The 18,897-nt window shown below is 40.2% G+C and overlaps 1 protein-coding gene across 1 annotated transcript in view; it reads left to right on the forward strand.

The window, feature by feature from the left end:
• LOC137649395 (sideroflexin-2-like) overlaps positions 1 to 18,897 on the forward strand; it is a 37,563-nt gene that overhangs the window by 1,615 nt on the left and 17,051 nt on the right. The window contains exons 3-4 of the mRNA XM_068382381.1: positions 776 to 974; positions 15,925 to 16,050. Coding sequence (XP_068238482.1) covers positions 776 to 974; positions 15,925 to 16,050 — 325 coding nt within the window. The remainder of the gene's footprint in view (positions 1 to 775; positions 975 to 15,924; positions 16,051 to 18,897) is intronic.

Consider the following 18,897-nt stretch of genomic DNA (forward strand, 5'->3'; position numbering starts at 1 on the left):
CCTTGGGCGAAGAAGAATTGTTTAGTAATCTCAGTGTTGTCAGGTGTATGAGGACAGAGGAATATCTGTAAAGAATAGGCCAGACTATTCGGTGTCTGTGTAGGCAAAGGGAAAGAACCGTAACCAGAGAGAAAGATCCAGTATGGTACTGTCTGGCCAGTCAAAGGACCCCCTAACTCTCTAGCGGTAGTATCTCAAATATCCCCAGATGTTAACACTCGGACACTTTCCTATTACATTTTTGTTTTCCAATTATAGTACTGTACTGTATTTCTGTTTATTTCGCATACTTCTAGTTATATACAAAACGTATTACACACTAAAAAGAGATATAGTCATTACTTAACCTTTACAAATTTGAATAATGTAACAATTTTGGTTGTTTATAGGATTTACACTTTTATAACAGCAAATGCAGGACAGCATTGAAATTGATATAACATTGAATACAAGACAACACTTTAATTGGGAAGGCATAATCGGAATGATTATGCAAGGGCTTGAAAATTAACGGAATGCTGTTGTGCACTTGTAGTTATGTAACTGATTTCTATTTCTTTTATAACTGTCCAGGCTAAGATACACTAAGTTTATTTTAAAAAACATTTTAAGATAATATAGTTTTTGGAAGTGTTAAGTGGGCAGCATATGTTTGTAGATTTTTAACATTTGCCGGTATCTGTTACTGTATTGTACATATCTCCGGCAATATTGAAGGACAACTGTATGGCAGAGTATCTCGCATAATATTTATTCTAATAAAATAATCTTATAGGTCTACACCAGCAGTTGTGTTCTGGCAGTGGGCTAACCAGTCTTTTAATGCACTTGTAAATTTCACCAATCGAAATGCTAAGTCTCCCTTGACAATGGAGCAGATGGGGATAGCATATGTTTCTGCAACAAGTGCAGCTCTTGTTACAGCACTTGGGCTTAAGAAAGTCTTGGCTAAAAGTCGGTCCACACTGCTTCAGGTATGTACCGATTGTTTTGCAAATTTGCTGTTATCAAAAGACTTTCAGTTCCAACAGCAGTCGCTTAGCAAGTACTGTAGTGTCAATAGCTTTCTTTGGAGGGAAAATCCAAGTGTGAATGTGGAAGTTGATGTTAGATTGCTAATGTTAGAGTCATGTAACTTTAACCAATCATCATAATTTGAATTGCAAGTGGGAAGATTGGTTTATCAGCTCCAATATAGGGAAGTTTTATATGATGTGAATATTGAAACATGAAGTCTAACTTATAGAGGAGGGTGATTGGCACCATACTTTGATAAAAATTTCCTTGAACTATTCTAAGAAAACTTTTGGTTTCTAGTTAGCTTACTTGGTAAATCTCACTAGGCCTTTGATTTTACTGGACTGAACACCAACTTTTAGGTGATTGGCACCATACTTTGATAAAAATTTCCTTGAACTCTTATAAGAAAACTTTTGGTTTCTAGTTAACTTACTTGGTAAAACCCACTAGGCCTTTGATTGTACTGTACAAACTACAGATGAAAAAATACAAATTTGTCTTATGCTATATTTATGATGGTAAAATTTTCACCTCAATGTTAACTTATGAAAACACCATTTTGGGCAAGTGGTTTCATAATTTGATCCTGTGCATATACAAACCTTTCATCCTTTGAATTAAAGATATGTTTCAGCGGCCTTGGAACAGCCATTGAATCATTAACAACATAGTTGGCTAACGACAGGTAGCACGAGGAGAAAGACCCGTCCACCCACCTTTTACAGAATAGCCACTTTTCTATAGCCGCAACAGGTACAGACTTACTGTTGCATTCCTATATTGACTATTAGATCTTTTCTTATATTTGTTTATGATAAATTTTGGTTTTTATTTTATTTGAGTGCTCCTGCTTGCAACCAGAATAATATCAAAAGGTATGTGGTGAAGCAACTTTTGTTCATATGAGTATAAACCCTAAAACTCCTTGTTTTGTGTACCTTTGTGAAAGGGTAACTAAGCAGTACCACTCTTTGGAGTGTTTCACTTTTCTGATCAGAAAGAAGATGGAATCTGAATGAAAATAGTGTCGCTTCACTTTCTAGGAAGGGAGTTTCCTGATTTGAAGTGTGGAGCTGCATGGCCGACAGTGAAAATTGTTTGTCTAGCAGGTTACTGGGTGTCGTTAGTGTTCCCTTGGTGGTGATATCTGTGTAGAGCAGTGTCTGTGAGTGTTCCCAGTCCTTCCCTTGCGACAAAACCCCCAGTGTAGTGATTCGTGTTTTGGTAGAGGAACGTCTTGTAGCTTCCTGTTCAGAGGGAGCAGTCATTATTTGTTGCCATACTATGACTGACAAGGAAGAATGGTTGGCAAAAGGAAGTAGAGTTTACCGTCTCTCAGAAGTAGAGTTTACCCTCTCTCTTCCTCCTCTACTAACCTCTTTTCCTCCTCTACTAATCTCGTCTCCCTCCTTCACTCCCTTCATTAGACATTGCTTCCCTGAGAAGAAGATAAGGAAGAAGATAGTCGCATGGGAAGGCTTTTGGGACCAGTCAAATGAACATGACCCAGTTACAGTTACCACTGTTGCACCATCAGCACGTGAGCAATTCTGCTTAGACCAAACATCTGTATGTAGGTCAGGGGAGGATGAAAATGCATATAGCAATCTTTCTCATTCTTATTGTGATATGGAGGAATGTTCCTTACCCTGGAGTGCTCTCTGTACCATACAGAACTCTGCTGCCGACCTGTACCTTCAGGGTTGGTTAGCGATTTTGAGCCTAGTGTTACATCCACCTCTGTTTTATCAGTTGTAGCTAAACAGTCCAGCCTGGAGTGATCTCCAACAACATACGGTAGGCCAATATGGGTATCATTTACATTACCCCCTCTTGTTGATATACTGTTTCGCTCATGGATCGAATGGAAATTTTAGGTCGGTTATTGAATGTAAGGCTGGTGTGACAACTTCTGTTGTTTCAGGATTTGCAGGTGAACTGTCTTTACCTGACAAATCTCCAGGACCATACGGTAGACCATTGAGTATCGTTCATGATACATCCACATGCTGATAAAGAGCTCGCACACGTACCAGTACCTGTCGGGTCAGTTAGCAAATTTTAACTTTGGGTACCAGCTACTGTAGCTCACTTTCAAGTTGCCACAAAGTTTTCTCACTGTCTGGTGCAACAATGACCACTGTTTGCCCTGGTAGTAAGTAACCGGTCATTCTGGGCTGAACACCAACTTTTAGGTGATTAGCCTAATGGTATGGATACACTGTTGTGTGAAGGTATCCTCCTCCTTTTCCCCTTCTGCATCTGATGATTCTTTTAGACAGTACATGGAGAAATTGAAGAAATCTTGGAAGGCGGGTTTCAAGAATCTGAGCAGTCTTTCTTCTCTTTTGAGAAAAGATGAAGATGGGTTGCTCTCAGTACCCGATCTTATGCAAATTGGAACCCTGGTCTGTAGGTTCAGTGCAACTGTACAATTCCGAGAAATCAGTCTAACAAAGACCGACTGTCAATGGGGCTTTGGCTGGTTATGTGAGGCCGACGGTCCATGGGGTTGTCACTGATTATTTGTGGTCGTGGCCATCCACCGGGGCTCATAGCTAATCTCGCATGGCTTATGGCCGTCAGTACTGGTCCTGCTTACTGTGGACTATTCCGAGGCATTCAGTGATTGGACCCTGTTATTGGCTTCTTAAGTGCTGAGCCTGGCTGGTAGATGATCCCACCTGTTTACCGTAGGTAGGATACACTGAACTGTTCTTGCTTTCTGGTGCCAGGAATTGTTTCCCAGACATGAAATGCAACCATTCATGGCCCAAGTCATGATCCGCTTCCCAATTATTATTATTTATTAATTGGCTGCAGGGGCATAAAAATTAAAAAAGCACCAACATATCCATGTATGTCGTAAAATGCAACTAAAATGGACATGACGATGGGACTTGGAATCCCCTCTCCTGTATAGTTACTTCCTGTGAGACATCAAAGAAGAGGAGCTGGAAGGAGATTGACTACTCCCTGCACTCTAGTTTTGGTGTGTCTGAATGTATGTGGATATAGTACGATGGAGAGTAGATGATGTGAGATTGTAAGTATATTTTGGAATAGAAGAACGGATGTATTGGCCTTGTGTGAGACAAAGATAAAAGAGAAGGGTGAATTGATGTTTGGTGAAATGACAAGTAGAGTGTCTAGGTTTGAAAGGGAAAGAACAAGAGAGATGTGATTTTAATGCTGAGTGAATGGATGACAGATGAATTAGTTGAATGCAAGGTGTCATCTAGATTAATGTGGGTAAGAGTTAGGTTGGGTAGGGAATGTTGGGCATTTGTTAGTGCCTATGGGCGAGGTTGTGAGAAAAGTGAAGAACAGAATGAATTCTGGAATGAGTTAATTAGATGTGTAGAATGACTGGGTAGACGGAATTATGTAGTTGTGATTGGTGACTTAAATGCCAGAGTAGGTGCTGGAGAGGTAGAAGGTGTTATTGGAAAGTACAGTAATACCTCTACATACGAGTGACCCAACATGCGACAAATTTGAGATACAGTATGAGGAAAGTTTCGAGCAAATTTTTGCCCCGAGATACGAGACAAATTTGAGATACGAGGATACAAGACGGTTCCCTAGGGGGGCCGAGTATGCGAGAGGCTGCTCATGAGGACAGCATAGCTCGCTCTTTCCCGTCGGATCTCCGTCGCGTAAAGCTATCTCTGAGGATCGGCTGTAGTGTTTGCATTTTTTACGTGTTTTTTGCGTTAATCAGTACAAAATCAAGTGAATAAGCAATGGATTCAAAGCAAGTGAGTGCAAACAAGGGTAGTGAAAAGAAAAAGCGTATGACGACAATCGAGATAAAGCATGAAATAATCGAAAAACATGAGTGGTGTACGAGTGATTGAGCTGGTTCGCCAAGTACATCAACAATATGTACCATCCTCAAACGGAAGGATGCTATAAAGAAGGAAATCAGAGACATGTTAGCAAAGTGGCAGGAGTTTTCTGATTTTATGGAAAAGAGGCACCCGGACAAGTTAGCGTGTGGTCGTGCGTTAGCCTTTTGTGACGACACTTGTGTACGTCATTTTCGTAACATTTTGAAGGGGAGACAAAAGCAAACATCCCTAGATAGGTGCCTTTTAAAAAGGCAGGCAAAAGTGGAGGTGAAAGCAAGTAAAAAAGCGAGGCAAAAAGAGCCAAGCCGGAAGAAGAAAATTAAGAAAATGAAAATGAAAACTAAATTATTATTAAGTTTAGTGTAACGTAAGAGTAACATTTATTTTTAAGTGTGTACAGTAGTATAATTTCATTTAAGTTAAATTTAAAGTTTAAATTATGTTACGCAGTGTTACAAAAGTGTAGTGTACCGAACGTGTTGCCGTCAAGTCTCTCTCCTCCCCTTTCTCCTCCGCACACACCACCGTTAGCCGCTACCGTCTGTCTCGAAGGTAAGAACTCCATAATAATGTCACGTTTTATTGCAGATCATAACCCTTACATAGGTATTTGTTATTTTGTGAGTGCAAGTTGTGAATTAGAACAATAAAAAATGTTTTCCACTGTAATATGCTGTTTTTAGGTGTTTTTTCAGAGGATGGGAACAGATTAATTTTGGTTATTTTATATGGGAAAAATTGATCCGAGATACGAGTGCACCAGGTGGAAATGAGAGTGGGGAGAGACTGGTAAATATGTGTTGAACAAGAAGTGGTGATAAATTGTATTTTTTTCAAAAAGAAAGATAAAAACAAGTATACATGGGTAAGAGGGGCAAATGGAAGATCGGTAGAAAGGGCATTGATTGATTATGTATAGATAACAAGAAGGATGTTTGGAAGATTGAAAGATGTTGTGGGGTACGGCTAATGGTATATCTGATCCTTTTTGGTGGAAGGAAAATTAGTTGTAGCAAAAGAGTGGGGAAATAGAGTGAGGGGATGTGAAAGGGAGGTAGTGAAGGTAGAAGAGTTGAAAAAACCAGAGGTAAAAAGAAAATATCAGAAAAGGTTGGAAGTGGTATATGACAAGGTGAAGGTGAGGGAAACAGGTGATCCAGTGGAAGAGGGGAACTTAATAAAAAGAAAATGTTGTTGGAATTGCAATTGATGTGTGGAAAGAGGATTGTTGTAGACATTATGAGGAAGGGTAGTGAATGTTGGAATGAAGGAGTGAAGATGAAAGTGGAAAAGCAAAAGAGGGCATCTGAGGAATGGCTGTAGAGTAACAGTGTAGAGAAGTACAAAAAATATGGAGGTGTGGTCAATGATTGGGTCGTTCATATAAAGAGGATAAGAGGTTTTGGAAAGAAATGAAGAGAGTAAGGAAGGGTGGATTGAGAAATGAAGAGATAGTGAAAGATGAAAATGAAAGGTTTTTGAAAGAAGAGACGTCAAGGAAAACGTGGGCTAATTATTTTGAAATTTGCTGAATATTGAGGATAATAGGGAGGCAGATATAATTTGTATTGCAGGTGTTGAGGTGCCAGGGATAGGAGATGGGAATGAGGGAGATTACAAGAGAGGAAGTTAAGAGAACATTAGATGAAACAAGAGCAGGAAAAGCACCTGGTATGGATGGTGTGAGGGCTAAAATGTTGCTGGAAGGGGGTGTGACTTTACTGGAATGGTTGATGAGATTGTTTAATATTTGTTTCATGTTGTCAATGGGAGCAGTGGACTGTTGTGTGCACGTATTGTTCTGCTATGCAAAGGTAAGGGAGATGCGCACGAGTAGTGTATTTCAAAGAGTATTAATTCGTTGAGTGTGGTTGGAAAAGTGTATAGTAGAGTGCTAATTTATAGGATTAAGTATAAAACAGAGGATATAATCTTAAAAGTACAGGGTGGTTTTAGAAGAGGTAGGGGATGTATGGGTCAGATTTTTACAGTTAATCAGATATGCAAGAAATATTTGACAAAAGATAAGGTGTATGTTGCACTTATGGATCTAGAAGATTCTTATGATAAGAGTTGTTAGGGAGGTGATGTGGAAGTGATGAGGTTATATGGAATTGGTGGAAGGTTGTTGCAAGCAGTGTAGAATTTCTACATAGGCAGTAAAGCGTATGTTATGATAGGAAATGAAGTGAGTGAGTGAGTGGTTTCCAGTGAGATAGTCCATGAGCCAGACCAAATTTGACTACCAAATTAGTGATCAGATCCAATCATGATATTTGGTTAGCTTGATATCTGAAGTATCCAAAAAAAGGGCTTGGACATTTCAGTTTGGTAGCTCTGTGCCCCAGTGGCGGCCATTATTAAAAATTGCTGCCGTTTTTGAGCTGTATGGTGGGTGTTATAAAATCTGCCCATAACTCTGCACCACATCAACTACTTTTCATGAAATTACTCTTATTTTATTCAGAATTAAATTCTTCAGATACTCGTGTATAATTTATGAAACTTTATTGCTATACTCCATTCTAAAATGTACGTTTTTATTCCAAATTATGCGTTTTTTGACAATTTTTTCACACTCATCTAAGGAAGTTTGCCTCAGCTTAGGAAATTGGCACCAAAGGATGAAGTTTGTTTTTGAAATACCTAGAAGGATTCATACCAAACCAATAAACAATAAAAAGTGATAAAGTTACCTCTCACGTGACTCAGGGATGCACGTGAGGCAACACCTATCGCACTGTGTATCCTGAAATCTGCATTTTTAAAAGAAGTACTTTGGAGACAAGCAAATGCACTGACTACTTAATATGTCACCTGAACACAATGAGCCACAATTTATATTGAAATTAAACAGTCAAAATGTCCTTAAACATTTGTAATCTTGTAACTGCCGATGTTTCCTATGGGGAATCTACTCATCATCAAAGTCACTTTCATCCATGTCCTGAACTATTTACAACTCATCATCTTTCATATTGTCACATTTCTGCAATTTACAGGCTGGTGTGCAGGGTAATCCATTATCATTGCATGCACAACTGCCAGATTTGCATGATCTAACACATTTGCATGACATTAGTGAAAGCACTATATCAGGTGCTGGTGCTCCAGCTATCTATTCAATGCCAATTTGCTCATCCCCATCATCTTTCCATCCATGTCCGTCTGTAGGATCTGGGATCGTTGGTGAGTTTTCAAGGTTTCGTCTCCATGTGGCTGCTTGATAATTGGCCCTTTTGGTTTGCTGTTGAAGAGCATCCTTACAAGGAGGCAGTTGTCCTGAAGACACATCACCATTTCTGGACCTGAATATTTCATATCTCAGATCATTTACAGTTGTGCTCTTTGCACTGCGCGAATACATGCTGCAGGCAAATTTTTATTGAGTTAAAAACAGTTCATCTGCAACACTCCATTCTCTCCCTAGAAGAGGGAATGCTTCCTTAAATCTATCATTTGAACGAATCAAGTTAACTGCTTTGAACATCCCCTGGCCAGAAAAAGCACTTACGGAATCACAGCCAACAAAGCAGTGCTCACATCCCTGCCAATGATAGTTGCCAGTCTGGAGATATCAATTATTCTGATTTTGTTCTTCTTTCCTCATCTCAGGAATGTGTCCAGTTATCTTAGCTTCGAGAGCTAAAAGCATCACAAACACGTCAGTATCTTCCGAAAGGACTAGCACATGGTTGTGTGTGCCTGCTGCATGCTTTGCATGGAGTGCAAGTCTCATATCCACTCTTTTTGAGAGGATGTCAGCTCTGGAACCTCTCTGATGCCATCTTTTGTAATTTCAAAACACTGTTCTGCAACAGTTACGAATAATGTAATTTCACCAAGGCGTTGTCTCACCTCCTCCTCCTTCCAGCTTTCTGCCAGAAACCTGGCCAGTCTGTTCTTGCTTTCCGTGTTCGCAAGAAGGCGTTTCCAATTCTTAATCCGGTGTCCCGACTTCATATCATGGAAAAGCAGACTGTCTTTGGCCTCTCGACTAACCCTAAGCATTTTTAATTGAATGTTCAGTGTACACATCGAATACCACATAAACTCGTTGGCTTTTGCAGCTATGATTCAGAATGCTTTTAGGGATCTGCTCAGAAAGTTCTCCAAATGTAGAATTTTCTCCATGAATTTTCTGAACTATTCCCATAGCATCAATGATTGCTGCACTTGTACCACTTGGTAAGTCAACAAAAGCAGCTTGCTTTTCAAGATGTGAACTTAGGTTTGCTTTTGCAGTTTTCTTAAGAGTTCCATCAGCATTACCCAAAGCCCAAGGTTTCGGACCTAGAGGGTAACATAAGACCTCTTTTATGAACCGTTTCCTAATTTGCGCTATGAGTAGCATGTGACCAAACACACAATTGTCCGCCTTCAGTACTATTTCCTTGTCTGTTCCTTTAATCACGGTTCCTTTCTTCAGACTGCTGAATGTTTTCAATTTGTGTTTTTTGATGGGATCATAAAACTCAATACCTTTTTCCAGTTTCACTACCCATGCAGCATAAGCTGCTTCCCCCTTTTCATGAGCCTTCAGCATGTCAGTCACCACCTCGGGGTGCCACTAGGCCAGTTGAAATGCTCAAAAGGTCAGTTGGATCACCAAAAAATTGATTGGTCCAAGTATTCTCAAGCAATTCAAGAATAGATGACACATCACTCACATATTGCTTTATACGGGATGTTTGGAGGTCTGGGTGGCCGAACCGTGACTTCTGTACGTCAATAAGGTCTCAAAGTTTTCTCAAAGCCTCTGCTCTATGTTCTTCCGTTAGATAGTACCTAGAGACTGCAGCTGGCTTTAAGCTGAACCCCTTTGTTCCGCCACTGGTCTGCGTATCCTTGTTTACGGTCTCTTCAAGCGTCTGGTCTATAGGGAGTCGACCAAATGGGTTTGATTCACCCAGCTGCACAGAGAACCCCCAATTTAGAAAAGGGCTCTAGAGTTCCTGTGAAGTATCCTCTATCGATGCCATCATTAAGAAGTATACAGGAAGATACTGAGCATAGTTCGTTTTATCTAGATACCGAGCATAGTTCGTTTTATCTAGATACCGAGCATAGTTCGTTTTATCTACCGCAAAACACCAGTGTATCATTTTCCGTATGCTAGCCAGGTGGAGGTACCAATCACCCTCTCGATCTGCTCGTATTAGTCCAAGGAGAATTTCAACCAAGTCCAAATAAATCATCCAGAATGAAGCCAGTAGTCTATTGTTGTATCGCAAGTCATCCATGTACACGACGAAAAGGTCCAAAACTCTCCTGTGTATTTCTTCATTTAGAAAAGATGCATGCATTGCTTCACACAGATTTTCGTGCACATCATTCACCAGTCTCAAGGTTTCATCAAGGTTTTTGCGATGTTGACTATGGTTAGTCTCCAACCATTCTAAGAACTGTGCCCATACAAGCCTCATCAAAGCTTTGTACACCAGCTTAGGAAGTCTCACTTCCCTGTTGTACTGTTTGCCTTTTAACACTGTCAGCTGAACCCTCAGCTATGATCCCTGACTCTACTGCTAAGTCTTGGAGTCCAGCATCACGGAATAACTTGCCAATAATTGATAATAAATTGCAGATGATGTGAACATCCCCCATCAATGGGATAATGGTTTCAAACTTGAACTGACGATTCCAGACGACTTCTGTCAGCTTGGCATTAAGTGCCTGATCAGCAACAACAGCAATCTTTTCAAGTGACAAAGTTTCTTGAATGGAAAGGGCATTGCATAGAATTTCCTGTGCCGTTGAAATATCTGTTGCTGGGGCATTTATGGTGGGCAAATATCCAACTTTGTCTGCACTGACTCTAACCTGATCCCTTGTTTGGATATTGAATCCTGTCCAAGAACTTATATTTTGGTGTGAAGACTCGTGCAGGCGAACTAAGATCTAGAGGAGATGCGTTGATGTGAACTTTTTACAGCATCCTCGAACTGTAGTGAAAGATTTGGTGCTTTCAGAGGAGGTGGCCAATCTTTCTTTGCTGAAACAGAGTGGCAGAGGTTCCAAATTTGCCTCAACCGTGCGTCGTTTATCCTTCTTGTTAAAAAATGGTACTGGTACTCTCTCTGGTGCACAAGATGAAACTGCTGGTTGAACAATGATACCATTCACTCGATGTGAAGTTCCTGCACTACTCGGTGTTTCTTCCAGTGAGTCAATATTATCATATGCAAATACTGTGGGGATTATAGGATGTGTACCTAGAGAGAGAAGGGGTGCCCCTTCATCCACATTGCTCAGCTTCTCGATGTAAAGTGCTGTATCAATCTGCTCTAGGCGAATGTAAGAGCAACCATGACCAAATCAATTTAAAATGCAAATGAGTTCAACATTACCAGATAGAGTCTTGATTACCCAAGGCAGGAGGACATGTTTTGGTGCAATGACCTGGCTATTGGTTACAGCATACAGAATGTCTTGACCTAAAGACCATGCCAGTCTGTTGATTCGATCAGAGGGCAAAGCCTGTTGGGCACCAATGAGGAGCTGCAAAAAGTGAGTGAGGCATGCCGGTAGATCGATGTATTTCCCTGTCAGTTCATCCGGTTTTGGAGGCCAAGTTTGTTCCTTCATATCATTTCTCACCTGGTCACGTAATATGACAGCTGTTTGAATAATCATCTGTTCACATTTTTGCCCTCGACTCAGCTCTACCAAGTCACATTTTAAGTCTAGATAGTCACAAGCAATAGTGTCTGTAGTAAGTGTATGAGGACGAACGTAAACCCTTGGCTTATGTGTAAAAAAAGGCAAGCTCTCGCCAAATAATGTCTTGAGATTGCGGCTGAGATTATTCTTTGTTGAAATGCGGACTTCTACACCCTTTTCACTTAAGAGAGACCCTAGTTTTGAAGTAAGGTCTGTTAGCGGAATGATGCGTGGTTTTAAAAACATCACTGTGGATGTACTTGTACAAGTTAACCATAGCAGCATAAACTTCACTTTTGTAGGTATTTTCAGTTTGTTCATTGTTTTTTCCACGACAGGGTGTTCTTTCACGTACGCTTTATAGCCAGAGGCATGGTAATGGGCCTCAGCCGCCACTATATCCCTTGAAGTAACTGACAAAATCCTTACATCTGATTTAAGAGTTGCAGCATCGCGAATTCGTACATCAGCACGCAAATCCACAGCCTGAATTAATTTTTCACGAGTTTTCGAACCTTTTGTATATTTAGATTTCTTTTCACGAAATATACAAATCTTTTCATATACACGTGATGTATCGGATGTCCTCTGGCGTTTCAACTGTCTTGATTCTTCGTCCTTTTGTTTGTTTGTGTCAGGATAAGTTGCAAGCTTTGGAAGCACTTTTTTATGCATGAAGTCTGATCTGCAGCTACTATGGTACAGAATGTTAGGCAGTTCAGTCATATCATGACTGGCAAGTTTCATTATTGGTTCAAACTGTCGAATTTCTGCTGCTTCATAGAGTGTTTTCCAAGAGGAAGCAATTGTCAATCGAACAAGTTCATCAGGCATTGCTAGCTTTCCGCATATAATGCAAGGAACCTTCTCAGATTTTAGTCTTTTCTTTTTTGGTTCAGTCATTGTGATGCCGTCTCATTGATTGAAGAGAATTATCTGTAACAAAACGAGGAGATTAGTGGCACTGAAGGCGTAATTGTGGTCCCTACAAACTTAATTCTCTGAAGCCCTAACATGCGCATGTTTTAAGAAAATGCATACATCTTTAGTGTCTGATACACACACTGGACACTACCATACTTACTTGATGTTTTTACAATGGACCTTCCTTCTGATTTTCCATTGTTTTACAACGAAAAATGCAGTGACAGTTAATGAAATAGTAACACCTATCAGTGACATGCAGTACTAGTTCACAGGTGTATGAGGGATAAAAATGTCAGGCTTTCCTTGTCGGGTTAGTGAGGTATAAAACTGTTATAAAACTTGTCAGGTTAGTGAGGTATAAAACTATTATAAAGCTGTTTTCCCTGAATACATGTAGATAGCCTAACAACAAACAATATATTATAGGACAAGACAAGACAACGTTTCATGGAAGATGCCCAAGATATTTATTTTCAGTGAAATTCTGAAAATGTGAGGGTGTAGATATCAGGGTGGAATACATCTTCCCTCATGAAAGAAACTCCTTGTAATATAGTCATTGGTAAATTCTAATTTCTCTAGATATTTCAAGCAAGAAAAAAATCATCATTTCGTTGCAATTTCCTAAGCTGAGGCAAACTTCTTGGGATGCGTGTGATAAACATTGTCAAAAAACACATATGACATAAAAAGGTACATTTTGGAACAGAGCATAGTAAGGAAATTACGTGAATTATACATTAATATCTGGAGAATTTGATACTTAGTAAAATTAGAGAAATTCCATGAAAATTGGTTGATATAGGGTGAAGTTATGGCCAAATTTCTGAACACAGACCATAGAGCTCGAAAACGGTGGCCATTTTTAAAGATGCCCGCCATTGGGGCACTAAGCTACTGAACTGAAATGTCCATGCCCTGTTTTTGGATACTTCAGACATCAAGCTAACCAAAAATCATGATTTGATCTGTTCACTGATTTTGTAGTTAAATGCCAAATTTTGAGTTCTGGCTCATGGACTAGGAGTGGGGCTGGGACAGAGATGTGTGATAATGCCAAGGTGGTTCAATTTGTTTGTTGATAGAGTGGTGAGAGAGGTGAATGCTCAAGTGCTTGGTCGCATATTGAAACTGATAGATGAGAGTGATCATAAGTGGGAGGTGAATCAGATTTTGTTTGCAGATGATACTATATTGGTTGCAGACTCAGAGGAGAAGCTGTGTTGATTAGTGATAGAGATTGGAAAGGTGTGTGAGAGAAGGAAGTTGAGAGTTAATGTGGGTAAGAGTAATGTTATGAGATGCACAAAAAGTGAGGGTGTTGCTAGGTTGAATGTCATGTTGAATGTAGAGTTACTTGAGAAAGTAGATCAGTTAAAGTATTTGGGATCTGTTGTTGCTGCTAATGGTGGAGTGAAAACAGATGTACATCAGAGAGTGAAAGAAGGATACAAAGTGTTGGGGGAAGTGAAGGGAATGGTAAAGAATAGAGGATTAGGAGTGAATGTAAAGAGAGTTTGATATGGAAAAGTGATTGTACCAACTGTGATGTATGGATCAGAGTTATGGGTAATGTAAGTCGCGGAGAGACAAATTGATCTTGTTTGAGGTGAAGTATGTGACGAGTATGGCTGGTGTATCTAGATTAGAAAGGGTTAGGAACAAAGTAGTGAGGGTGAGAACAGTAGAATGAAATGAAGTTGCTGCTAGAGTGGATATGAATGTGTTGAGGTGGTTTGGCCATGTAAGAAGAGTGGAAAATGGCTGTCTGCTGAAAAGGTGATGAATGTAAGAGTTGATGGGACAAGCACAAGAGGAAGGCCAATGTTTGGATGGATGGGTGGAGTGTAAAAAGCTCTAGGTGATAGGTGGCTAGATGTGAGAGAGGCAAAAGAGTATGCTAAAAAGAGGAATGAATGGTGAGGGATTGTGATGCAGTTCTGATAGTCCCTGCTGCTTCTGGTCACTGAGGTAGCAGCAGTAAGGGATTCAGCATATGAAGCTTCATTGGGGTTAGATAATAAGGTATGGCAGGCTTTAGCACCTTATCAATACCAAGCATACTCGGCTAAATCCCTTGCAGGATGGGAGGAGTAAAGAGAAAAAAGTCCCCTTCTGTTCTTTTATTTTTGTCGGCTACCCACTAAAATTTGGGGAATAGCCTTGGTAGATGGATTTGTTATTATTATTATTATTATTATTATTATTATTATTATTATTATTATTATTATTATTATTATTATTATTATTATTATTATTATTATTATTTAACTTGAAGAAAACACCATGCCTTGTTTAAGAATCCGGGATATTAAAAATCAACAATTATTTATTGTTGTGCATTTTAAAAACATGAGTTTTTGCACTTTTTTTCAAACACTTTAAAGAAATGTGTTAAAGCTCCTGTTTATAGGATATACAATGATATATAACTGGATTTTTTTATATAATTATTATTGTTATTATTATTATTATTATTATTAGCTAACCTACAACCATAGTTGGAAAAGCTGGATGCTATAAGTCCAAGGGTTTCAAGAGAGTAAATAACCATGTGAGGAAAAGATAAAAGAAAACATATAACACAGTAGTGTGCTTGAGTGTATCCTGAAGCAAGAGAACTCTAATTCAAGACAGTGGAAGATTACAGTGTAGAGGCTATGGTACCATCCAAGACCAGAGAAAAATGGTTTTGATTTGGAGTTTCCTTCTCCTAGAAGAGCTACTACCATACTGAAGAGTCTCATCTACCCTTACCAAGTGGAAAGTGGCCACTGAACAATTATATAGTAGTTAACCCCTTGAGTGAGGAATTTTTCATTAACTTAGTGTTATGAGGCATAAGAGGAGGAGGAGAATGTATAACGAGTAGGCCAGACTATTTGGTATATGTGTAGGCAAAGGATAAATGAGTTGTAACCAGAGAGGAATCCAAGGTATTACTATTTGGGCAGTTAAAAGGACCCAGTAACACTATAGCAGTAGTATCTTAACTAGTGACTGGTGTTTTGGGCAACGTACTACTCATTATCATGGTTTGGATCTTGTATACAAGTGCTTGTATGTATTTGAAAGACTTTGGTGTTTAACATCAGTCCAAATTAGTTTTTAAGAGAATCCCATGTCTCATGGTAATCTTGGCCTTATAGTAGTGGGATCCTTTTCTAAAGTGTGTTTTGGGCTAAATATAAGTGATGAGTTTACAGCTAAGTTAATGTAGTTTTGAAATATTATTATAATGCAGGTTCACTTCCCACCCTTATTACTTTAGACAGTTGATGTTTTGGGTCTAGTCATTCACCATGCTTGACCAGTACTACTGGGTGACTTATTTTTATTTTCTATTTTGGAGACTGATTTCATAACCTTGAAATGGGTAAGTAATTAGGTGATGTGATTGCTTGCAATTTGTTATTCTTACCAATTACATATTTCTAATTTGAATTTATTGTATAAACAGAGGTTTGTACCATTTGCTGCTGTGGCTGCTGCTAACTGCATAAATATTCCTCTTATGAGACAAAATGAAATCAAGAATGGAGTAACCATTACTACCAAGGATGGCAAAGAACTAACAGAATCAAAGGTATGGATGTCTTGAGTCACAACATTGTAATGAAATAGGTTTTTCTATTATTTTTTCTTCTAACCTATGAATATGTGTATATGTTTTCCGTACAATTTAAGTTCATATTATTAGTAACACCATTTGATTATTCAGAAAAAAATTGTGGAGTTGCTACTTTAAACTTCACAATTACAATACTTCATTGTAATATATACTTTACCTAGTTTTTTGACAGTACTGTACAGTACATTTTGAAAATTGATGTGAATTTTCCTGCTCTATAATGATCAAAATATTTATAGTTTTGATTAACAGTGATACTGATTAATGATAATATGATATGTAAAGAAAGGCTTATTCTTTAGATGAGATTTTGTAGTATCTGAGGTAACTCAAGAACCTCCTGTATTGAGAGTTATATAAGGTTATATTTTAGCTCTTTCTGGCAAAATCCAGGAACATAAGATAAGTAGTGGGCTACCCTTAAATCTGCACTCTTTGGTGTAGACGCAACAGTTCCTCCTTTACTTGAACCAAATGGCTCTGTCACTCATATTTTTTTTTGCTGATGTGTTTGACAGTAAACAGAGTAATAAGAAACATGATCTTCCTCATTCTTGTTTTCCTGAGTCTAAACTAAATAGTTTAGCTTTCCGATCTGGTGAAATTAAAGCTCTCTTAATGGACCTGGAGGTCTTAGTAAATTAACTCTGAAAGTGTTCCTGGATGCCCAAATGAGAACTGGTATATCTGGGAATGCACATTGATCTTGACTAGAAAAGATCTTTCCCTTGCAGAGCAGAATCAAAAGGTTAAGGAAGTGGTCCAATCCTTTTTCCTGCAGAATTCACTTCCATCCCATTGGCGATAATGACTGTCGGGACTCCCACCATCCTTGGACCGTTTAGTCCCTAATGGTAACCTCCGCAATTGGCAACTGAAGATCCTATGGTCTCAGTGAAGGGATCCTGTGGAAATGTGTACTCCAATAGGATCAAAGCACAAGAAAGACTTGAGAGGGTGGATGCAAGACTCCAACCTCTGCCAAGAGGCATAAATTCTGTTGCAATATACTTACTCAGAACTTCCTTAGGAGATCTAGGTCATTAGCCCCCTTACCGACCAGAATTTTCCGTTAGACCTCCCAAGTTCTCTTCCCATACCATACATCTAGCAGTACCCACAATCCCTACACTTAACCGGTCCGAGCCGGAACTAATTTAGTCGACATCTCGAGGGGTCGTGCGTTTTTCATTCTGTATCTGACCAGTGTTTCCTTTGTGTTGCGCTTCGCGTTTCCTTCTCATGTGTTTGTGAATGTGTTATTTGTTTTCCATTCATCATGGAGCCCAAGCGTGTGAGACGTGTGTTTGTGATTAGTCCTGTGGGGTTTTTCTTTATCACATGGAGATAGATTGTCACTCTTTGTGCACTTCATGCCGGGGTCGAGTGTGTATTCGTGAGGACACCTGTCTGGAAGGCATTTTGTGGCCTGACTGGCAATGGATTCTGGTGTTTACGAAGAAGAAAAGGAAGTCCAAGAAATAGCCTCTTCTTTGAAGAGAAATTGGGTCGTCATCAAGGGCATCATCGGCGAGGAGCCCTTCCGTTCCTTCTGTTAACCCTGGTTTGCCCAAAGGAATGGCCGATTCTCCTTTTACAGGTGCTAGGTCAACCTCGGAGCCTTCGGCCTCCCTAAAGCTGTCCGTTCAAGAGCGTTTGGATATAGATTGGGACTTCCTCGTCCTCGGAGCCTATGACTGACCATGTACTCGTGCCCACTACCGCGCCCTCGTTAGACCTCATAGGCCTTCCAGCTGTCTCGTCTGCCTTGATGAGCCACATGGATGCCCAGACCGTTTTGCGGGTGGCCTTGCTGGCCCACTTGGGCCTACCAGCGGCCTCTTCTGCCTCAACGGGATACGTGGGCGCCCATGATGTCTCTAGGGTGGCCTTGCTGGAATATGTAGGACTCCCAGCCATCTTGGCTATCTTGCTTGACCATGTAGGACTCCCAGCCATCTTGGCTTCCTTGAGGGGATTACGTGGGCCCTCCAACCGCCTCGTCAGCCTTGATGGGCCACGTGGATAGAGTAGCCACTCCTCCACTGTCGTCAACACTTCAGGAGTGTTTCTCCAGTTCCCCGGACTGGCAGCTGCACTTTTAGACAGGCACCCCCGTCACACCCTTTAGGTCTCCTCACCAGCATCCTTAGCCATTCTGGTCTGTGCTTGGCGAGCCAGGGTCATCGTCAAGGGTAATGAGGCCCGTTTCCTGAGTGATTCCAGCCCAGAAGTCGATGGACCTCTCTTCTCCTTGTTGGGACAGGACTGAGGACTGTGGCTGGAAGAGGCATTGATCCAGGTCACTGTCCATAGAGATACTGTAGTCTCACCCTTCAAGAGCCATCGAGCCAGGACCAGTCGCAGGGACAGGAGTCACCGTAGGATCTCCTCGTTACACACCTGGAGGAGCAGGTTGCCTTCGGGTAGAAACAAGCGCCGACGGAGAAGGACCCCCAGTAAGCAGTGTGGCTCCCAGTGTTCCCCCCATGGGACTCGCAGGGTCTCTCCCTTAATAGAGATTTAGCTAAAATTAGTGCATGGTGCAAATTATGGGGTATGAAGTTGAATCCTGACGAAACTCGAGTATGATTGTAAGTAGGTCAAGGACGGTGGCTCCTCAACATCCGGATCTCAGTATTCTATTGTGTTTCTTTAAATTTGTATGACTTGAAATTTTAGGTGTGATTCTCGACAGCAAATTTACTTTTGAGAAACACAGGTCTGTGTCTTCTTCAATTGCACAAAAAAATTGGCTTATTGAGAAAGTCTTACAAGATTTTCGGTGATCAATCTATTCTG

This window comes from Palaemon carinicauda, chromosome 11 (assembly GCF_036898095.1).
Source record: "Palaemon carinicauda isolate YSFRI2023 chromosome 11, ASM3689809v2, whole genome shotgun sequence".
Taxonomy (NCBI): Eukaryota; Metazoa; Arthropoda; class Malacostraca; order Decapoda; family Palaemonidae; genus Palaemon; species Palaemon carinicauda.